The sequence below is a fragment of the Sorex fumeus genome, unplaced genomic scaffold, assembly GCF_029834395.1.
Source record: "Sorex fumeus unplaced genomic scaffold, SorFum_2.1 ptg000002l, whole genome shotgun sequence".
Classification (NCBI taxonomy): domain Eukaryota; kingdom Metazoa; phylum Chordata; class Mammalia; order Eulipotyphla; family Soricidae; genus Sorex; species Sorex fumeus.
Window position 1 is genome coordinate 31,658,577 of NW_026606059.1, and position 20,548 is coordinate 31,679,124.

Sequence of the window (20,548 nt, forward strand, 5' to 3'; positions counted from 1 at the left end):
ATTGTGTCAATGATTTTAGCAGCCTGAATTTCTTCCTTAGAATAACTTTCACACTATGAAGTAATAGTGTATATGATCTTGAAAGATCTAAGTTTATTCTGTCTTTTTTGTTTTAAATATATGCTGTGTTACAAGTTTTTGGCACTTTAAATACTAACTGAAAGTGTTGGTATATTTTAGAACATTGGAAAATTTAATTTATGCTTGTATTCTTTTTGCAACTATATACCATATTCCTGAAGTTTTCTACAAAAATCTTTAGAAATTAGAGTAATAGGTAATTCTAAAATACTTCCAAAGACATATCAAAATTGAATTAGGAAATTTCCTAGCCTGCACATACCATGAAAGTATGTCAATTCTTAGTCTTTTATTTTAACTTTGAGAAGAATTCAGGATTGTAAAATAGTGTTTTATGTTTTAATGATTTAATGATTGTCTTTTCCAACTTGTCATTTGTTAAGATGTATTGCTTGAGATATTATATACTTTAGAATACTCTGGTTTTTTTTTTGGTTCTTTTTTTTTTTTGACTGGACTTTTTTTGTTTGTTTGGGACCACATATAGTGGTCCAGCAATACTCAGGGCCTATTCCTGGCTCTGTGCTCAGGGATTATTGCTAATGAGGCTCAGGACCCTATATAATGTGCTGGGGATCGAACCCAGGCCAAGTAGAGTGTAAGGTAAGCACTCTACTCGCTCTACTATCTCTCCAACCCCATTGCTAGCCAGTATTTACATTCATATTTTGTATTTGATATCCAGAGTATTTCAACAGTTTTGTTATATATTTTAACTCAAAGCTTTATTTATTAGCTCATAGCAAGATATAGCCTTGAATATAATCTCACGGCTAGGATGAAAGAGACGTTACTGGGGCCTGCTCGAGGCAATCGACGAATAACAGGATGATGAAATGAAATGAAATGAATAGCAAGATAGTTTTCCAGAATTTTGAGATGGTTTAAATAATAGTATTCTTTATTGTTAATGTTCTTGTATATCTGTTACAACTCATGTAAAACTTTGTTATAGGAACAACACTGAATAAGGCATTGATAAAGTGAACAATTTGTAAATGTGGACAGTATTTTCAGATTGGAAATAATACAGATATTATGTTGCCAAATTTTAGAAGTTTATTTTATGTGTTTTAAAATAATGCAAGATGGAGCCAGAGAGATAGTACAGCAGGTAGGGCACTTGTCTTGCTTGCATCCTATCAGGATTCAATCCCTGGCCAATTGCTGGTCAATTTTTGTTTGTGGCCATACATAGTGGTCCAGCAGTAAGTAAGTGAACATTAAGTCCAATTCTTAAAATGTTTAAGAAATATTAACTTATTTAAGAAAAATACATTTTACATATGACTTTTCAAGAAAATATTATGTGAAAACAGTATTTATGATAGTATTATTCTAAACATTATAGGTTAATTTTCAAAAACTTCCCTCTTTCAGTCATTTTTGGTAGCATAATTTTTGATAGGCATGAATTATAGTAACTTTTACTTATTAGTGCAGTTTGATAACCCACAAACTATTGTTTTCTTTTTTTCCAAGGTAATTTTATTTATTTTATTTTCATAAATCAGAGTTCTAAACTTTATTAATTTATGGAATCATTTGAGTTTCTAAATAATAATGCTTTCATTGTGTATCTATACCTATAGAAATACTTAGAAGTTTGCATTAGGTATAAAAAACTTATTAATAAATATTTGTTTTATGTTATATACATTTTTTAAAATGCATGCATATTGAAAGCTATTGACTCTGGGATAAGTGCACCTATTGGACAATGCATAGCCTTTCATATTTTGAAATCAAATTGGGCATTCCCAGCCTTGTCCTATTTTTCACTGATTTTCACCCAATGTCAATACTGACATTAAGCAAGTAATAGAAATAAATTGAATTTTGGAAAGAAAAGCACATTACTAGAGTACCTAACCCTGTCTTATTTTGTTTTTAACTATACCAGCCACTAAACCTAGATTTGCAAAGATGATATAATTAAATAGGATGTATTATGATATAATCAAAACTGAGCATTTTGTGAGGTAATCAACAGATCTATAAATCTCTCAATTTTCCTTTAGAAATTCTCATGGCATGCTTCTTGAGTGTGTGGTAACATTCCAAAGTATCACCCTATAGTTTTTAGGGATTGGGGCTTGTGGTCATAGGTACCCATTGAATGCCAACTGTGTGCACTGCGGTGTAGACCTAATGCTAGACCTGGTCCCTGATCTTTCAGATCTTATAGTCTTATTAGTGACATTGGGCCAGGGAGATAATACAGTGGGTAGGGTGCTTGCCTTGCATGCAGCTGACTTGGGTTTGACTCCCAGCATCCCATATGGTCCCCTGAGCACCATCAGGAGTGATCCCTGAGTACAGACTCAGGAGTTACCTCTGAATACCACCGGGTATGTTCCCCAAACAAACAACAAAAAAAGAAATACTGACATCAAGTAATAGAAATAAATTGAATTTTGGAAAGAAAAGCACATTACTAAAGTACCTAACCCTGTTAGAGTGAAGATCATTGTCATGTTACAAGTAGCTTTTCTGAATTCTTAACATTTATGTTCTACAAGTATTAACTTACAAGATTTTGATCTTCTTTTTAGTCATCTCATCTAAAGTCACAATCTTATCTTCATATCTAACTTGAATCTAAAGTTTATTGAATTTGAATTTTATTACCTTGAATAATTCCTTTATAATTGACACTATTTGATATAGAAACTGAAAAATAGTTGTATTTTTTAGTAGTCACACAGTATAGGTGACTACTAAAATGTAGATTACAACGCATTTAAATTAGAAACAATTAGGTCTGTTGCACAGTACTGGAGCGATAGCACAGCGGGTAGGGCGTTCGCCTTACAAGCGGCCAACATGGCCGACCCGAGTTCGATTCCTCCGCCCCTCTCGGAGAGCCCGGCAAGCTACCTGAGAGTATTCGATATGCCAGACACAGTAACAACAAAGTCTCCAATGGAGACGTTACTGGGCCCGCTTGAGCAAATCGACGATCAACGGGAGGGCCTTACCTTACCTTACCTTACCTTACTAATGATGAGTATAGTTTAAGTTCAAGGGCAAATATAAAGTATAAGTTGTGTTTTATAAATATGTTCAGGAGAGATCACTCAGAAGAACTAAATTTTTTAGAGATTTCATTTGTAGCAGCATACTGACACTAAGCAAAACTTAATAATGTACTCCTGGAAGGAGGTAGGTTAAGTCACTCATACAAGTTATTTCCGCCTTGATATTTCAGAGATGAAACCCGAAAGGAGTTGAAATTCAGGCTCTGGATCCTAATTTCTTTTTTACAGTTTTAGAATATTTATAAGATGATTACTTATGTGGATGAATTATAAACAGTTTTCTTAATTCATGTTTTTTGGTTTGGGGCCATTTCCCAACAGTGCTCAGGGCTTACTCCTGACTCTGTACTCAGGGATGATTCCTGGCAGGCTTGGGAGGTAGGCAGACGCCACATGGGATGGAACCCGGGTCTGCTGTGTGCAAGGTGTATGACCTATTTGTTGTACTATCACTCCACCCCATTCCTCACCCCCAGATTATTTTTTTCTTTAGGATTTTGGGCCACACCCAGTGGTGTTGGTGTGCAAGGCTTGCTCCTGGTTTAGTACTCAGGATCACTCCTAGTGGGGTTCCGGGAACCATATAGGGTGCCAAGGATAGACGCTGGGCTGGCCACGTGCAAGGCGAGTGCCCTACCTGCTGCACTATCGCTCCCTCCCCCAAGCAATATTTTAAGCAGTGTTTTCTCCTGATCACAGGTGTTCTTTAAAGAAATTTTCTTATATATTTTGGAAACTTCTACCAGTTCATTTGACCACAAGTGGATGGTTATACAGACATTGACAAGGATTTGTGCAGGTATCTTATCTCTTTCTAACTATGAGATAATTAAAAGATCAAGTATAGTCTTGTAATACATGCTTTTGGTTAAAACAAATATATCTCTTTATTACAGATGCTCAGAGTGTGGTAGATATTTATGTAAATTATGATTGTGACTTAAATGCAGCAAATATATTTGAAAGACTAGTGAATGATCTTTCAAAAATTGCCCAAGGACGGGGCAGTCAAGAACTTGGTATGAGTAATGTTCAGGTAAGAAGTTTATAAATAAAACTAAGTTGTATTTGTAAAGAAAAATACTTCCTGGTATTTTTCTTCATTGTTTTTTGTTTGTTGGTTTTTTTTTTAGTGTAGGAGTATTGTTATTCAGCCATTGATTAAGTTCAGTTTTTTGTTGTTGTTGTTCTTGAATTGTTTTGTAGGAATTGAGCCTGCGGAAAAAAGGATTAGAATGTTTAGTGTCCATTTTGAAGTGTATGGTTGAATGGAGCAAGGATCAGTATGTGAATCCTAACTCTCAGACAACTCTTGGTAAGATAACTTTTTCTTTAAACCAGTTTTATTGAGGTATCAGGATTTATAATACTGTTAAACTTTTTTTTTTTAACTTTTTCATTGGATCACTGTGAGATAGACTCTTACATAATACTGTTAAACTTTTAATCACAATTCTTATGCATATGTATTTCCAACATCGGACCCATCACCAGAAAGCCTGCTTCCCTCCACCAGTGTTCCAAGGGCCTCTACCAAGCTCTTACTCCCATCAACGTAAGCTCAGTTTTATACACAAAAATCTTCAGTTCTACTAACTGGCCATTTGTTGTTCCCTTACTATGTTGTTGGTTTTTTAAAATCTAACATACGAGAAATAAAACATCTTTTTGTTGTATTTGTAAAGTTGGTGACACCTGCACACATAAAGATGAATAGAACTAATCTCCTGGAAGAGGTATATAAATTTAAATATAGTAGCAAAGAATCTTGGGTATTCTTTGCTACTATATATCAGGGTTTACATAAAGTAGGTAAATCCTACATATGTAAAATTTTGTAAGTGTGAAAAGAATTAAGAAAACAAAAGGAAAAGTCTGAATAGGTCTATGAAAGTAAAAAGTGCGTTTTACCTTGATAAAGGGAATATTCGCTTTACATTAGGAAATATAAATACCAAAGTGTCTGTATCAATTTAAAGCTTGTAAAAAGATCTCTGGATATTTAAAAAAAAACTGATCATAGAACATTCAATGTAAATGAGACATTAATTCATTATTGAAAATGTATACAATTCCTTAGGAAGCTAGGAGAAATAATACCTGTCTAGAGGGCACCATAAGCACCATGAGTGAGTGCCATATGTAGTGCTGCATGCTGACAATTTGTTTGATCTTTTTAAAAATTTTCTTTGGTTTATAATGCTTTTAATAATGGTTTCTCATGGACATAATTCCAACACCACACTCATTACCAGTGTACTGTTTTCTTCCCCCAAGCACCCCAGTTTCCTTTTCTCTCACTCAACCCAACTCTGTTGTTTGAATCAGTGTCCCTGTTATGTTAACTTTGAGTTTTTGTTGCTACCTCAGTGCATATCTTTTTTCCCCTTAATTTTTAACGTTTTGGTATGGGAGCCACAGACAACAGTACTCTGGGGGTATTCGGCTCTGCACTCAGGAATTATACCTGGTGGTGCTTAGGGTTCATATGGGGTGCAGAAGATTGAATTAAGGTCTGCCGTGTACAAGACAAGGGCCCTACCTGCTGTACTCTTGCTCCAGCACTTTGCTGTATATCTTAAAGTTCCACATGTGAAAGAGGTCATTTTGTATCTTTCATTCTGACTGACTTCACCAAGTATGATATCTTCTAGTTCCATTATGCAAATTTGCATGATTTTGTTCTTACTTAGAGCTGTATAATACTCTGTTGTGTATATCTACCACAACTTTTTGGTTCATTCACCTGTAATTAGGCATTTGGGTTGTTGTTACAGCTTGGCTTTTGTGCTAAGTGCAGCAATGAACATAAGTGTGAACATTAATTAATGTTTCAGCAGCAATGAACATAGGTGTAAACAGTAATTAAACATTAACTAACTATTTCAAATTAATGTTTTTGTGCTTTGGGGATAGACGCCAAGAAGGAGTATTGCTGTATCATCATGGGAGTTCTGTTCCTGTTTTGTTTTGTTGTTGGGTATTTTGTTTTTTGAGAAGGCACCACGTTGCTTTCCATAGACAGTGAACCAGACTGGTCCTTTAGAGAAAGAAACTTGTTTAGCACTCCTTTCAAAACTGGTTTCAAGACTGTGAATTCCCTAAGCTGTTTCCTGTCCATGAAGTTCTGTATTTTTCCTTCAGATCTCAATGATAATCTATTGGATAGAGTATTCTAGGTGAGGTGTTCATTTCACTGAGCTTTTCTACTATATCCCTCTATTCTCTTTCGCCTCTTAGAGTCTCATTTGATAGTCTTCTGTGAAGCTTAAAGGCTTTGTTTTATATGTAAGCTCCTTTGTTTGATCTTGCTGCTTTGAATATTTTGTCTCCGTCTCTGACTTGTCATTCTAAGCAAAATGTATCTTAAAGTGTTTCTGGTTTAATCAGCTTTTGCTGGAATTCTTTGGTCTTGTATTTTGTTGTCTGTTTCACTCAACTCAGAATTTTTTTTTAATTGAAAAATCTTGTCACTGTGAGATACAGTTACAAAGCTTTCATGGTTTTCAGTCATAGCAATGGTCCAACATCCATCCCTCTACCCCCCTACCAGGGTACAATTCCCACCACCAATGTTAGCAGTATTCTTCCTGCCACTGCCCCCGACCCTCACTCCAGCCTGTCCCTCTATGGCAGGTACCCCCTCCCCCCCGCCCTCGTTTGCTCTTGCTCTCGATCTCACTCTCTCTCCCTCTTTCCTTCCCACCCTCCTTTCGGGCATTATCATTTACAATACAGATCTTGAAAGGCCATCGTATTTGGTCATTTGCCCGCTTTCAGCACACATCTCCAATCCGGAGCAATTCCTTCCAACCATTATCATAATGGCCCCTTCTCTATCCCAACTACCCTCTCCCCCAGCCCTTGAGGCAGGCTTCCAATTGTGGACCATTCGTCCTGACCCTTGTTTCTGCTGTTTTTGGGTGTTAGTTTCTTACTATGTTTTGTTTGTTTGTTTCTTTTTTTTAAATATCCCACAAATGAGTGTAGTCATTCTGCGTCTGTCCTCCTTCAGTCTTACTTCACTTAGCATGATACTCTCCATTTCCATCTATTTATAAGCAAATTTCATGACTTCATTTTTCTAACAGCTGTATGGTATTCCAAAGTGTAGATGTACCAGTTTCATTGACCAGTCATCTGTTCTTGGGTACTCAGGTTGTTTCCAGATTCTGGCTATTGTGAATAGTGCTGCAGTGAATATACAAGTGCAGATATCATTTCTGCTGTTTAGTTTTGCAGCCCTGGGTTTTATTCCCATTACTGCTGGTCATGTGGTAGCTCAATTTCTAGTTTATTGAGGAATGCCCATATTGTTTTCCAAAAAGCCTGGACCAGTCAGCATTCCTACCAACAGTGAATGAGATTTTCTTTGGCCCCACATCCATACTAGCACTGATTGTTCTTATTCTTTTCAATGAGTGCCAATCTCTGTGGAATAAGGTAATAGTTCATTGTTGCTTTGATTTGCATCTCCCTGATGATTAGTGATGTAGAACATTTTTTCATGTGCCTTTTTGGCCATTTGTATTTCTTCTTTGAGAAAGTTTCTGTTCATTTCTCCTCATTTTTTGATGGGAATGGAGGTTTTTTTCTTACAAAGTTCTACCAATGTCATGGATATATATATAAAGTATATATTGGATATTAACCCCTTATCAGATGGGTGTTGGGTAAACATTTTTTCCCATTCCATGGACTGTCTCTTTATCTTGGTCACTGCTTCTTTTGAGGTACAAAAACTTCTTAGCTTAATGTAGTCCCATTTGTTAATTTTTGCTTCCACTTGCTGGATCAGTGGTGTTTTGTCTTTAAAGATGCCTTTAGCTCAGTGTCATGGAGAGTTCTCCCTATCTTTTCCTCCATGTATCTATGTATTCAGGTAACTTTCAGAAATTATCAACTTTGGTTTCTTTATTGGCTCTTCATTTCCTGATCCACAGGCATACTGATAATTCTTACGTTGTTCCTCTTGAGTTTAACCCATATTTCTCTGATATGCTATTCAGTTCTTTTCAGACTTTTTTCCACCTTCTGTTTTTTTTTGGGGGGGTTTCCTACAGCTCATCTTGGAGCACTGCCATCTTTTCCTCAGCTGTTGTTAGATGCTCAGAGCTTGTGTTTTTTTGTTTGTTTGTTTAAATATGTCACTATTCATTTCTGCTTATAGTTTTCTCATTTTGGCTCTCATTATCTTGTGCTTTGCTGACTACCTTTGCTATGCTTTCTTTGAGCTCATTAAACATTCTCACCATGGAGTCACTAAAGCCATTTTCTGTGGAATTACAGAGCTGGTTGTTGTTGGTTGTGCCATCTCTAGTACTGTTTTCACTCTTTGAATTTGGTGGATTTCTGAGTATTCCCCTTTTGTTTTCATTGTCCCTGATGTGCTGAGGGTAAGTCAGTAGTTAGATCTTCTGGAAGACTCTGGTTAATTAGATGGAGAGTTGCACTTTTCCTTCAGTTCCCTTCTTTAGGCAGTGACAGGAAGTATAATTGTAGCAGTGTGAATTTTGCTGCTGAAATTTGTTGCATGGCTGCCAGAACTTGTGGAGTGGGCCCTTTCATATGGCCGAGGTCAATGTTGAGGCTGCTGAGACCTACCAAGAAGGGAGGGGACCTGCCTCCCATTCCAACTTGGGCCAATGATTTGAGATTAATCTCACCTGGAAGGGTGGAGCAGAATGCAGAGGAGATGTGGTGTGGGCCTCAGATATGCCTGAGTTCAGGTGTGGAGACTGTAGCCGCCTAGCCAGAAGGAAGGGATCTAAGATAACATTTTGAGTTTTAATTTTTTTTCTTTTTGGGTCACACCCGGTGTTGCACAGGTTTACTCCTGGCTCATGCACTCAGAAATTACTCCTGGCAGAGCTTGGGGGCCATATGGGATGCTAGGCATCGAACCTGGGTCGGCCGCATGCAAAGCAAATGCCCTACCCACCGTACTATTGCTCCAGCCCTGAATTTTATTTTAAACAAATAATACTTTGGGTTTTTTTGTTTGTTTGTTTTGGGCCACACAGCGGTGTTCAGGGCTTTCTTCTGGCACTGTATTCAGGAATCACTCTTATCCGTACTTGGAGAATCATTTAGGGTACCAGGGATTGAACTGAGTCAGACAGTGCCTTTCCTGCTGTACTATCCCTCTGGGCCCCTAAAAATATAATTCTTTGGAGGAAAGTTTCTTAATTCAGTTTCTATTTTTGGCTTTTGTCTTGGGACCCCACTTGGAGTGTAAGGTGTAACTCCTGGTGAGGCTCAGTGGATGATATGGTGTTGGGATCAAACCCGGGTTGGCCATATGAAATGCAACCCACTGTTCTAATCCAGCTCTAATCCAGATTCTTGATACCATTATTCATTTAACTGATGAAATATTTTCTAAGTTAAATAATTTATTTAAAAATAATGACTTTTTTAACTTAGCTCTCCAGACTTACTCCAATTACATCTTCCTAGAATTATTTTGTAGTGTAAAATTTGAAGCACACATTTATATAGCTTTTGTTGTTGTTTGGTTGGGGGGCAGGGTGCTCAGGGATCATGGTGTATGGCAGAAAGAACATTGTGAAGAAGCACTAAACATCCATCCAACCTAGGGCTTCTGTGTGCATGTGAAGCTGGGCATTCTAATCTTTGGAGCCATCTCTGCAACCCCAAAGCTACGGCCACCTTTTGGGGAAGCTTGGGTTTTGGCACCACACATAGTGGTGCTCATAGGCCGTTCCTGATTCTGTGGTCACGGGTCACTCCTTGTGGTTCAGGGGACTGAAACAGGTGCCTTAGTCCCGATACTGTGTCTCTAGCCCTAAAGGATAATTAGTGAAGAAACAAAGTTCAGTATGTTTTAAAAAAAAAAAATTTTTTTTGGTGGTGCTCAATGGCTGATAGCACAGCAGTCGGGCGTTTGCCTTGCTCGCAGCCATCCTGGCCGAGCTGGGTTTGATTCCTCCACCCCTCTCGGAGAGCCTGGTAAGCTACCGAGAGCATCTCGCCCGCACAGCAAAACCTGGCAAGCTCCCCATGAGGTATTCCATGTGCCAAACACAGTAACAACAAGTCTCAAAATGGAGATGTTACTGGGCCCGCTCAAGCTAATTGATGAACAACTGGGTGACAGTGACAGTGACAGTGGTGCTGGAAACTGACCACGGGTTCTCATATGTGTAAAACAAATGTTTTACCACTGAGCTATATCTTTGGTCCTAAACACAGGTATTTTTTTTAAGAAAATGGAATTATTCAGCTATGTTTGAAAATTACATTTTCTCAGAAATCTGTTCATAGCCACAAGATTTTCTAAGTGTTGCCTTTGGCAATAGTGTTTGAGGGAAAAGAATTCCTCTCAAGAGACATGAGTAGAGCAGAAATTCATTGGATGCATGCTGGAGCAATAGTACAATAGGTAGGTAGGGTGCTTGCCTTCCGTGCAGCGAACCTGGATTCTATTCCCTGCACTCCTTATGGTCTCCTACGTACTGCCAGGAGGGATCACCGAGTGCAAAGCCAGGGGTAAGCCCTGAGTACTGCAGGATGTGGCACAAAAAGAAAAAAAGAAACCCAGTTGATAGTACTGAAACTTTAGGAAGAACTGTTTCTAATGTACACTTTTGATATGTATTGATTTTATTTTAGATCAGTGTTTTATTGTCATAACTCCTAATTTTTAAATTTAATTAAATGATGTCTGAACAACATTAAAACAATTTACCTTAATTTGAGATATATAATTTGTGTATGTGTATATATATATGTATATATATATTAACTTACATATGATTTTTTTCTTACTTGGAATAATTTACTGTATTAGTTTTCTACTTACAGGTCAAGAAAAGCCCTGTGAGCAAGAAACAAGTGAAATAAAACACCCTGAGACAATAAACCGATATGGAAGTTTAAATTCTCTGGAGTCAACATCATCATCAGGAATAGGCAGCTACAGTACACAGATGTCTGGGACTGATAATCCAGAACAATTTGAGGTCCTAAAGCAACAAAAAGAAATTATAGAGCAAGGAATAGATTTGTGAGTGTTGATTTTAAGAAGAAATGTTACTGACCATTCCTCAGTATTCGTCTTCTTTATTTTTCAGATTTGTTATATTTTCAGATTTAGTATATTCTTATTACTACCTTTCATTGAGCAAAATGGATTGTAGCTCTAATGCTCCTTATCATTAAAGTGTAGGTCAAACAGACCTTTGCAATCATATTTAATTATTTGGACCATATTTTAATGCTGTTGATTTGGACCATATTTTAAATCTGTTGGCTCAGTTTCACATTGTGTATTTAGCTCATTGATGGAATCAGTCATATATGGTAGTTGGGTTATTAACATACTGTTCTTATTATCAAGTCAATGAAGTAATAAAAAGTGATCTCGTTTTTATATTGATAAGATTACTTTCTCTTTCATCCTGACTTTTCTACTAGATAAATTATGTGGATTCAATTTACCTACTAAACTCTGTGGTACTCAGCTTATTTCAGTCTGAATACTATCTTTCTGCTTTTCTTCCTCTTAATAAAGTCTCATCCTTCAAAAGCAAGCTATAAAAAAAAATGTACTTGCTTTTGAGTAAAATGATCTTTCTCCACAAATGTAGCTACTGTAAACTTAAAATATTACTTTGATTAGAGTACTCGGTTTGCTACTTGTAATTTAAAGCATTTCTGGGGATGGAGAAATAGTACAGAGATAGTACTTGGTGAGGCGCTTGCCTTGCACAGGATCCAGTTTCGAACCCTAGCACCCCATAGGGTTCCCTAAGCACTGCCAGGCTAAGAGTATCTCCTGAGTATTTCTAGATGTGGCCCCCCCAAAAAAAATTTTTTTTTAATAAAAAAATCATTTCTTAACATATGCTGTTTGGAAAATACTTAAGTGCCTATTTTCAGCATTTTGATGTTTTAATCGAGGAAGTTTATGCATGTTGTTATAAGATTCCTAAGTGCAGAGCCAGGAGTCAACCCTGAGCACTGCCAGGTGTGGCCCTTAAAACAACAAAAATTTACTTAAGATCTTTCTAAGGAATGTGCATGGTTTTCTATTTCTAATGTTTATACTAACTTCATTGTCATCTAGATTTAATAAGAAACCAAAGAGAGGAATACAGTACCTCCAGGAACAAGGAATGCTTGGTACTACACCTGAAGATATTGCCCAGTTTTTGCATCAAGAAGAAAGATTAGACTCCGTAAGGATGCTATTTTATTTTATTTTGCCTTAGAAAAAAAATTTCCCCTGCTGCTTAGTATTGAATCCAGGGCCATACACATGCAAGGCAAGTACTTTACCTCTTAGCTACATATCCAACTTTTAGAAAAAAATTCTGTGAGTTTTTTATATTATTCCTTTTAAAGCTAGTAATACATGGGGCCAAGGAGATAACTCAAGAGGTAATTGCATATATGAGACCTTGAATTTGCTCTCCAGCACCACATGGACCTCTCACTCCAGCATTGCTGGCCCAAGTACTGCCAGGTGTACACTTACTAAGAAAAATTAAAATCGGAGCTGGGAAGATAGTAAAGGGGTTAAGGCAATTGTCTGGCATGTACATAACCCAGCCCCAGTTTGATTCCCAGCACCACATGATCCCTCAAGCTCAATCACCATTGGTGGCTACTACCAGCCACCACCTGGGTGTGCCCACGGCCCTACTCCTGCCCTCTGCACTCCCCCTCCCAAGAAGAAAAAAACTAAAGTTAATGAAATATGAACCTGGTTTTAGTTCCCAGTACTGCATTGCTGTGATAGCACAACAGTATTATAAATAGTGAATGATATATATTGTTGCCCATTTAAAATACTCTCAACATGTATGTAAATAAAGCTTAAAAATAATCCAACTATTCTTAAATTTGTTTTTAATTTTACCAATTCAAAAGTTAATTAAAATAAACACATTCAATTTGTTTAACGTACAGCTTTATGCTTAATATAATGAAACCCTAAGTCAAAATTTGTGGGGCTTACAGATTTTTCTACTGTTTTTCAGAGCTGTATGATGCATGTAACATTGCATTAGGATATCACTTTCTGTCTTTTGTTATTCAGACGCAAGTAGGTGAATTCCTGGGAGATAATGATAAATTTAACAAAGAAGTCATGTATGCATATGTGGACCAACATGACTTTTCAGGAAAGGACTTTGTTTCAGCCCTTCGCATGTTTTTGGAAGGATTCCGTCTTCCGGGGGAAGCTCAGAAAATTGATAGATTAATGGAAAAATTTGCTGCAAGATACCTGGAATGCAACCAAGGGTAAGCAAGCTTTAAATTCAGCTATTCTTTGTTTGCCAGCTCTATCTTGTATATGTGCTAGGGAGCATCAAGTGACTCATAAAACTTTACCCTTGAGGAACTTACTGTCTAAAATCTATCTGCACGCCACAAAATAACTCTTAAAAGATTGTGATATGGGGTTAAACATAAATCTTGAGAGAGCATTAAAAGTGATACGGAACTTGAGTGGTTAAATAAAACTAAAAAGCAATGAATGATCATAACATGATACATTTGTTTTTCCAGACAAACCCTCTTTGCTAGTGCAGATACTGCTTATGTTTTGGCTTACTCAATTATCATGCTGACAACAGATCTTCACAGTCCACAGGTACGTTTTTTTTCAAGCCTGTTTTATAAGTTTCCTTAAATTCAATAAGTAATAGTTGAAATTTTCATTTTGTTTAGTTAAATCAACTGCAAAATGCAGTACTTATTTGGAAGGAGTATACATTTGACAAAATCTGTTTCGGGTCATAATTATACTTTCATCCATCTGTAAATTGATCTGTCTGTCTCTTTTTCCCTTAATTGACAGCTATACAAAACAAGATTTTTATAGCTATTGTACTAAAATTTGCTCGAGCGGGCCCAGTAACGTCTCCATTGGAGACTTTGTTGTTACTGTGTCTGGCATATCAAATACTCTCGGTAGCTTGCCGGGCTCTCCGAGAGGGGTGGAGGAATCAAACCTGGGTCAGCCGCATGCAAGGCAAACGCCCTACTCGCTGTGCTTTTGCTCCAGCCCCGCAATTTAACACCTCATATAATATGTCTGTGATTCGGTGCAATATAACTATAATATGACATCACTTTAAAAAAAATACAGGTAATCATTTATGTATGTTCCTTTTTCACCTGGAGTACTTAAGTTATATGACCTTTTCTGTAATATTAATGAATGACTTCATTTGAGATATGTTTAGAACACATTAAGATTTTGTGTCTATTAATCATCAGTAGTAGCAAATAGTTTTAAATGGTTTAAGCATTAAAACTAGGCACAGCTTAATTTAAGTGCAAGAAAGTGAAAGTCAAGAATACTGTTAGAGCAGACCAGAGAGATCATACAGTGCGTAAGGTGCTTAGCAACACATCTATTCCCCAGGCCTCCAGGAGTGATTCCTAAGCTCAAAGCCATAAGCAAGCTAAGTGGGGCCCAGACCCCCATCCTCCACTTCTGCTTCCAAAAGTGTTTCAGAAAAGATCATTGGGTGAAGAGAGTATATCACTAGTACTACCAGCATTGTTCCACTATGTCAAAAGTGTTTTTTATTTATTTAGTTTTGGTTTGGGAGCCATGTCTAGAGTGCTTAGGAATAGAGGAATAGCTCTTGGCTCTGTGCTAGGGGTCATTCCTGGCTGATGCTGGTGGAGGGTCAAGATTCCTGGGGATCAAACTTGGATTTCCTGCATGCACAGTTTACACTAACTTAGCCAGGTATGCTTTCTCTGGCCCAATAGAAGTGTTCTTTGTAGGCTGTGTATTTTTATTGGGGGTAACCCCGAATTAGTGCTTTTCCTATCCCTATTTCCCTACTCCAGTTCTCACACCCAATTTTAAATTTTCAGCCAAATTTTTTTGCCCTTAATGAAATGATGCTAAGATAGTATGCCATGCTGAAAATTTCAAGATGATTTTAACATTGGTTTAACATGGCACTATATACTCTTTTATTTTGGTTAATATGCTATTTATCCCTATGACAGTGACTGTCAATGTTCTTCAGAGCTTCAGATGAAGTTGCTTTCCTTCCTTCATCTTTTTTATTGCCATGACTCACCATGAATTTTTCAAGTTATATTAGAGCTTTATCTCCGTCAATATTAAGTTATATTTGAAAACTATGTGTTTTCAATTAATTTATTTTAGTTTTCGTGCCATACGTAGCTTTGAAGGCTTATTCATGACTCAGTGATCAGGGGTCGAACCTGGGTGAGCCACATGAAGGGAAGTGCCTTATTCTACTATATTTCTACCATATTTGAAATCTTCAAGAGTAAATTATAGGAAAAGTGCTCCTCCTACCCTTTCTGACATACTAGAAATAATTTTGCAGATTAATCTGAACTTTGTAATTCTATATCCCTATTGTATTCTCTGGACATTCTGATTTTTCTATTTTCACAAACTTTTGAAACCTTCATATTTGTTCTGTGTACTTACTGTAAATTTGTAGACATCTTATTGTTAAAGTTGCTTTGAGTTCTTTATGGAAGGTAGTAGTAATGATTTTAATTAAATCTAACTTCAGATTAAACCTGGGGATCAAACCTGGGTCAGCCGCATGCAAGGCAGACACCCTACCCACTGTTCTATCGCTCCAGCCCTTCAGTGTTTTTTTTTGTGTGTGTAATCAAAATGATAATGTTTTGGGTGTCGAATTCCTAGATTTGACAAGAGTGCTGCCATTTTATAAACTAGAAATTTGTATGCTACCGTTTATCATGTTATGTAGCATAGCATTCCTGTTCAGGATACTCTTAAGTAAAGCAGGTATACCAAGGAATCTTTGCCTACATCACCTAACATATAGGTTGCTACTCTGAGTCAATCAGAAGGGTTGTTAACCTGACTTTTCATAAATTTAATACATAATTTTTTGTCATACTCATGTCTGTTGTTTATAAAATTCACTTTTAGTAATTAGCAACATATTTATGTTCCTTTGAGCCAAGAAGATTTAACTCCCTTTGATAATATTTTTCTAATAATTGTCAGGGTTCTTTAAATATCTAGGTCGAACTTTCTTTTTTTTAAAAAAATTTTGTTGTTTTGGTTTTTGGGCTACTCTCAGTATACTTAAAGGTTACTCCAGGCCCTCCTCAGAAATTACTCCTGGTGAGGATCGGGGGACCAAATGGGATGCTGGGGATCAAACCCACTTGGCTTAGGCAAGGCAAGCACCCTTGCTTCTGTACCATTTCTTCAGCACCTCTAGAGCTTTTAAACCTGGGCATAGCAATTTATTAGTTTCCTTGCTATTACAAAAGAGTTAAATGTACTTCAGAGACAATTAATTGGTATAAGTCAGGATGGACCTTTCTCTACATTGTCTTTCTACATTTTATGTAAATTCCTTTTCTGATTTTAATGTGTATTTTTCCATTTTATATCAGAGTATTTATAAAATCTTTTACATGAATATTCATATTTTAAAATACAAACAATTTTATGGTTTTTTTTAAATGATAATGGTTTTTCATTTTTAGGTTAAAAATAAAATGACAAAAGAGCAGTACATTAAGATGAACAGAGGTATCAATGACAGTAAAGACCTTCCTGAAGAATATCTATCAGCCATCTACAATGAAATAGCCGGAAAAAAGATATCATTGAAAGAAACAAAAGAATTAACAATTCCTACCAAGTCAAGTAAACAAAGTAAGTATCCAAATTAATTGAACCTTGATGGATGAATGAGTTCTTCAGAGAATTTACTTAGATTTAATCAATAATTTTTTTATGAGAAGTAATACAGTTTGCTACTCTGATTATTTTCCACATTGTGAAAACAGTTGCACTGAATAATGACTAGTGGGAAATGCTGCATGATTTGTATTGAGTATGCACTCAGTAGATAATTGTTTATTTAGCCGTTAATCTCAGTATGGATTTGGAGGTCAAAGAGATTAGTTAGGTAATCCCATAGTCAATTCTTCCTGAATTTCAGGGTTTTGGGATTTTTGTAAAATTTTTTTTTCTTATATCTCATTATCATCATCTGAAGCTACATAATAGCAAGTCCTTGAATGATGTCATTTTGTTCAGAGTCCTTGCATTGTAACATAGTTGGGAAAAACAAAATCCAAAAAGAGCCAGGAATAAATCCAGAGCACATCTGGGTTTGAACCCCAAAAGACACAAATTACAAACCCAGAATCAAAACCCAGATAATAAAAAATGAAAAGACATTATTTGGTAACCTTCTTTTGTTAATATTGTTATGCTTAAAAGTCATAGTTTTCAAAACCTATTTATATTAGGATGTGAGGGTGATCTGGCTGTGACATCTGTCACCTCATCGATTGCTTGGCATGATTCAGCTAATCTGGCTTTTTAGGCTAGTGTCCCCTTCCTTCTTCACCAGTCTGTGTGCATCCCTCCCAAAGCAGCACGCTTGGTCAGAGAGGACCACCTTCCTGGGATGGAAGATATCGACTGTTCTTCCCAGTCAAGGGTACATGAGTGACTGTGCTCCCCTGCTAGAACCTCCAAATAAGATCTCAAAACCTATTGATATTAAATGAAAACTTAATATGTTTCCATCTGTTCATTTGTTTTTGCAGATAAGCAAGTAGGAAATAAAGGGTTTATTTTGGGATCACATGTAGTGGTACTTGGCGAATCATGAGGTACTGGAGATTGAACCCAGGACTATGCTCCAGTCATTTGAGCTATCTCGTTGGCCCTGAAGGAGAGATTTTTGAAGGAGATCAGGAAGGTTAGGATTGTGGTGTTAGAAACACTACCTTGCAGATGAACCACAAATTTTGTCTCTATAGAATTCTTAGACTTAGCATTAATTCCTAGCATTAGAAGTTAACTGTAAGCCTGACTTCTCCCTAGATACTCTATGTAGTGATACAATTAGAGCAAAATTTGACAGTAGGAATGACGTGATGTTCCTACTGGCCCAGGTTGGAGCATTGGCACAGCAGGTAGGGCGTTTGCCATGCAACTGATCCAGGTTCAATTCCTCCATCCCTCTCAGAGAGCCTGCAAGCTACCGAGAGTATGCCGCCCCCACGGCAGAGCATAGCCAGCTCCTCATGGCATATTCAGTATACCAAAAAAAGTAACAACAAGTCTCACAATGGAGATGTTACTGGTGCCCGCTCAAGCAAATCAATGAACAATGGGAGGGCAATGCTGTAGGAGTGATGTATAAAGGTAGTGGTTCAACAATCTATAATAGAAAGCTCAACTGGTTGAGTACATGCTTTGCATTAGGAGTCCCAAGCTTGAATTGTAGCACCATATATTGACATCCAACTACGACAAAGAAGAACTTGAGAAGTTCTACATGGAGCTGGAGAAGTTCTATAAAGAAGACCACACCCTCTTCAAGGTCATTGTCAGTGATTTTAGAACTCCACATTGGGACCCATGGCCTAGAATGGAATGAACAGGGTAAGAGACTGTTTGATTTCATCGTGTTGACTAAGACCATCCATGGAAACTCGCAGTTCCAGAAGGCTGAATTTAAACATTGGACATGGGAGTCTCCCAGTGGACAGTTCCACAAGGAAAGTGACCACATCATATTCAATCGAATTGAATTGGTTTTGTCTGACCGATGTCACTGTTGTCCCAAAATTCCAAACGGGATCAGACAGACCACCATATCCTTTGTGCGAAATTCTACTTCACAGAGTGGAGAGAAAGGGCTGCAGAGTTTAAGAAGAGAACTCCCAGAATGATCACCAGCTGGGAGCTCTTTGGCACTGTTGCAGCAATATGGGAAAATCCCGTTGTTGACAACATTGGCAAGGAATACGATTGACTAGTTCAGTACCTCCATGATTGTGCAAGGAACTCTGAGAGAGAGAAAGCCACAAAAAGACGCTTGTCTTCGAAAACTCTGAAGCTCATTCACCAATGTTGGTTTGGCATGAACAGGCTAATGTCTGAGCTTGCAAAATGGTGCAGAGAAGTGATAAAGGAAGACCTTAAAGAGAGAAGAAGCAGCAGTGTTGGCTGATGCGGCAGAAGCCGGAGAAAGTATTCACAACGCCTTCCTGTCCTTCACCAATTACAAGACCAAGATGCCTGCCCTCTGATGGACATCACATCTTCCAGAAGGGCAGTGGAAAAGGTTATTCACTACTTCTACTCAGATCTCTTTGATACCCATGTCCACCTGCCCACGTACCAAATTCCGTAGGATGGATATGTCCTTCCCAGCATTCTCCCTTCCGAAATCCGACATGCCATTTTGTTGGTAAAGAAATGTACAGCACCCAGTTCAGATATGGTCAGACCCAAACACATGAAGAATCTGCCACCAGTACTCGTCAATACTCTGGTTTGGCTCTTCACACCCTACCTGTTTGAATGCAAGGTTCTGTCCCAATGGAAAACCAGCAGGACCGACCTTTTGCACAAGAAGGGAGACATCTATGACATCGGCAACTATCGCCTGATCTGCCTGAGGGATATGTCGTTCCCAGTGTTCTCCCTTCCGAAATCCAACATGCCATCTCGTCGCTAAAGAAACAAAGAGCACCTGGCCCAGACAAGATCAGACCTGAACACTTGAAGAACTTACCATCAGTACTCATCAATACATTGGCTCGACTCTTCACACGCTACCTGTCTGAATGCAAGGTTCCATCCCAATGGAAAACCAGCAGGACTGTACTACTATACAAGAAAGGAGACATCCACGACATTGGCAACTATCGCCCAATCTGCCTATTGTCTGTCATCTACAAACTATTCACTCGAGCCATCCTGAATAGGATTAGCAGAACACTAGATGAAGGACAACCATGCGAGCAAGCTGGATTCCGAAAAGGATTCAGTACCATCGACCATATCCACACAATAACCAAGCTCATTGAGGTATCTCGGGAGTTCAAGATGCCGCTCTGTCTAACATTCATTGATTTAAAGAAGACCTTTGATTCTGTTGAGACTGAAGCAGTCATCGAAGCCCTAGCCAAACATGGCGTTCAAACTCAGTACATCAGGATCCTTCGTGAGCTCTATTGCGGATTCACTACCAAGATCTCACCATTCTACAAAGAAGTAATCATCCATATCAAGAGAGGGGTTCGGCAGGGTGATACCATTTCACCAAAACTCTTCAGTGCCACCCTCGAGAACATCATGCGATGACTGGAATGGGAAAACATGGGAGTGAAGATAGATGGTCGACAACTACACCACCTCCGCTTTGCTGATGACATCGTTCTAATAACATCTAATATTAGCCAAGTAGCACAGATGCTGACTGACTTCAACCGTGAGTGTGGAAAAGTCAGACTGCAGCTGAATCTTACGAAGACAATATTTATGAGAAACAGCCTTGTTCCTGACGCTCCATTCGCTCTCAACGGAACCACCATCTCCGAATGCAACAGTTATATATACCTAGGTCGAGAAATCAACATGATGAATGACCTGG

General features: G+C 37.8%; 1 protein-coding gene across 1 annotated transcript in view; it reads left to right on the plus strand.

The window, feature by feature from the left end:
* The window catches only part of ARFGEF1 (ADP ribosylation factor guanine nucleotide exchange factor 1), a 132,162-nt gene that overhangs the window by 57,510 nt on the left and 54,104 nt on the right, over positions 1 to 20,548 (plus strand). The window contains exons 12-19 of the mRNA XM_056130521.1: positions 3,822 to 3,921; positions 4,019 to 4,158; positions 4,329 to 4,437; positions 10,950 to 11,151; positions 12,214 to 12,325; positions 13,189 to 13,394; positions 13,662 to 13,746; positions 16,629 to 16,800. Of these exons, the coding sequence (XP_055986496.1) occupies positions 3,822 to 3,921; positions 4,019 to 4,158; positions 4,329 to 4,437; positions 10,950 to 11,151; positions 12,214 to 12,325; positions 13,189 to 13,394; positions 13,662 to 13,746; positions 16,629 to 16,800 (1,126 nt within the window). The remainder of the gene's footprint in view (positions 1 to 3,821; positions 3,922 to 4,018; positions 4,159 to 4,328; positions 4,438 to 10,949; positions 11,152 to 12,213; positions 12,326 to 13,188; positions 13,395 to 13,661; positions 13,747 to 16,628; positions 16,801 to 20,548) is intronic.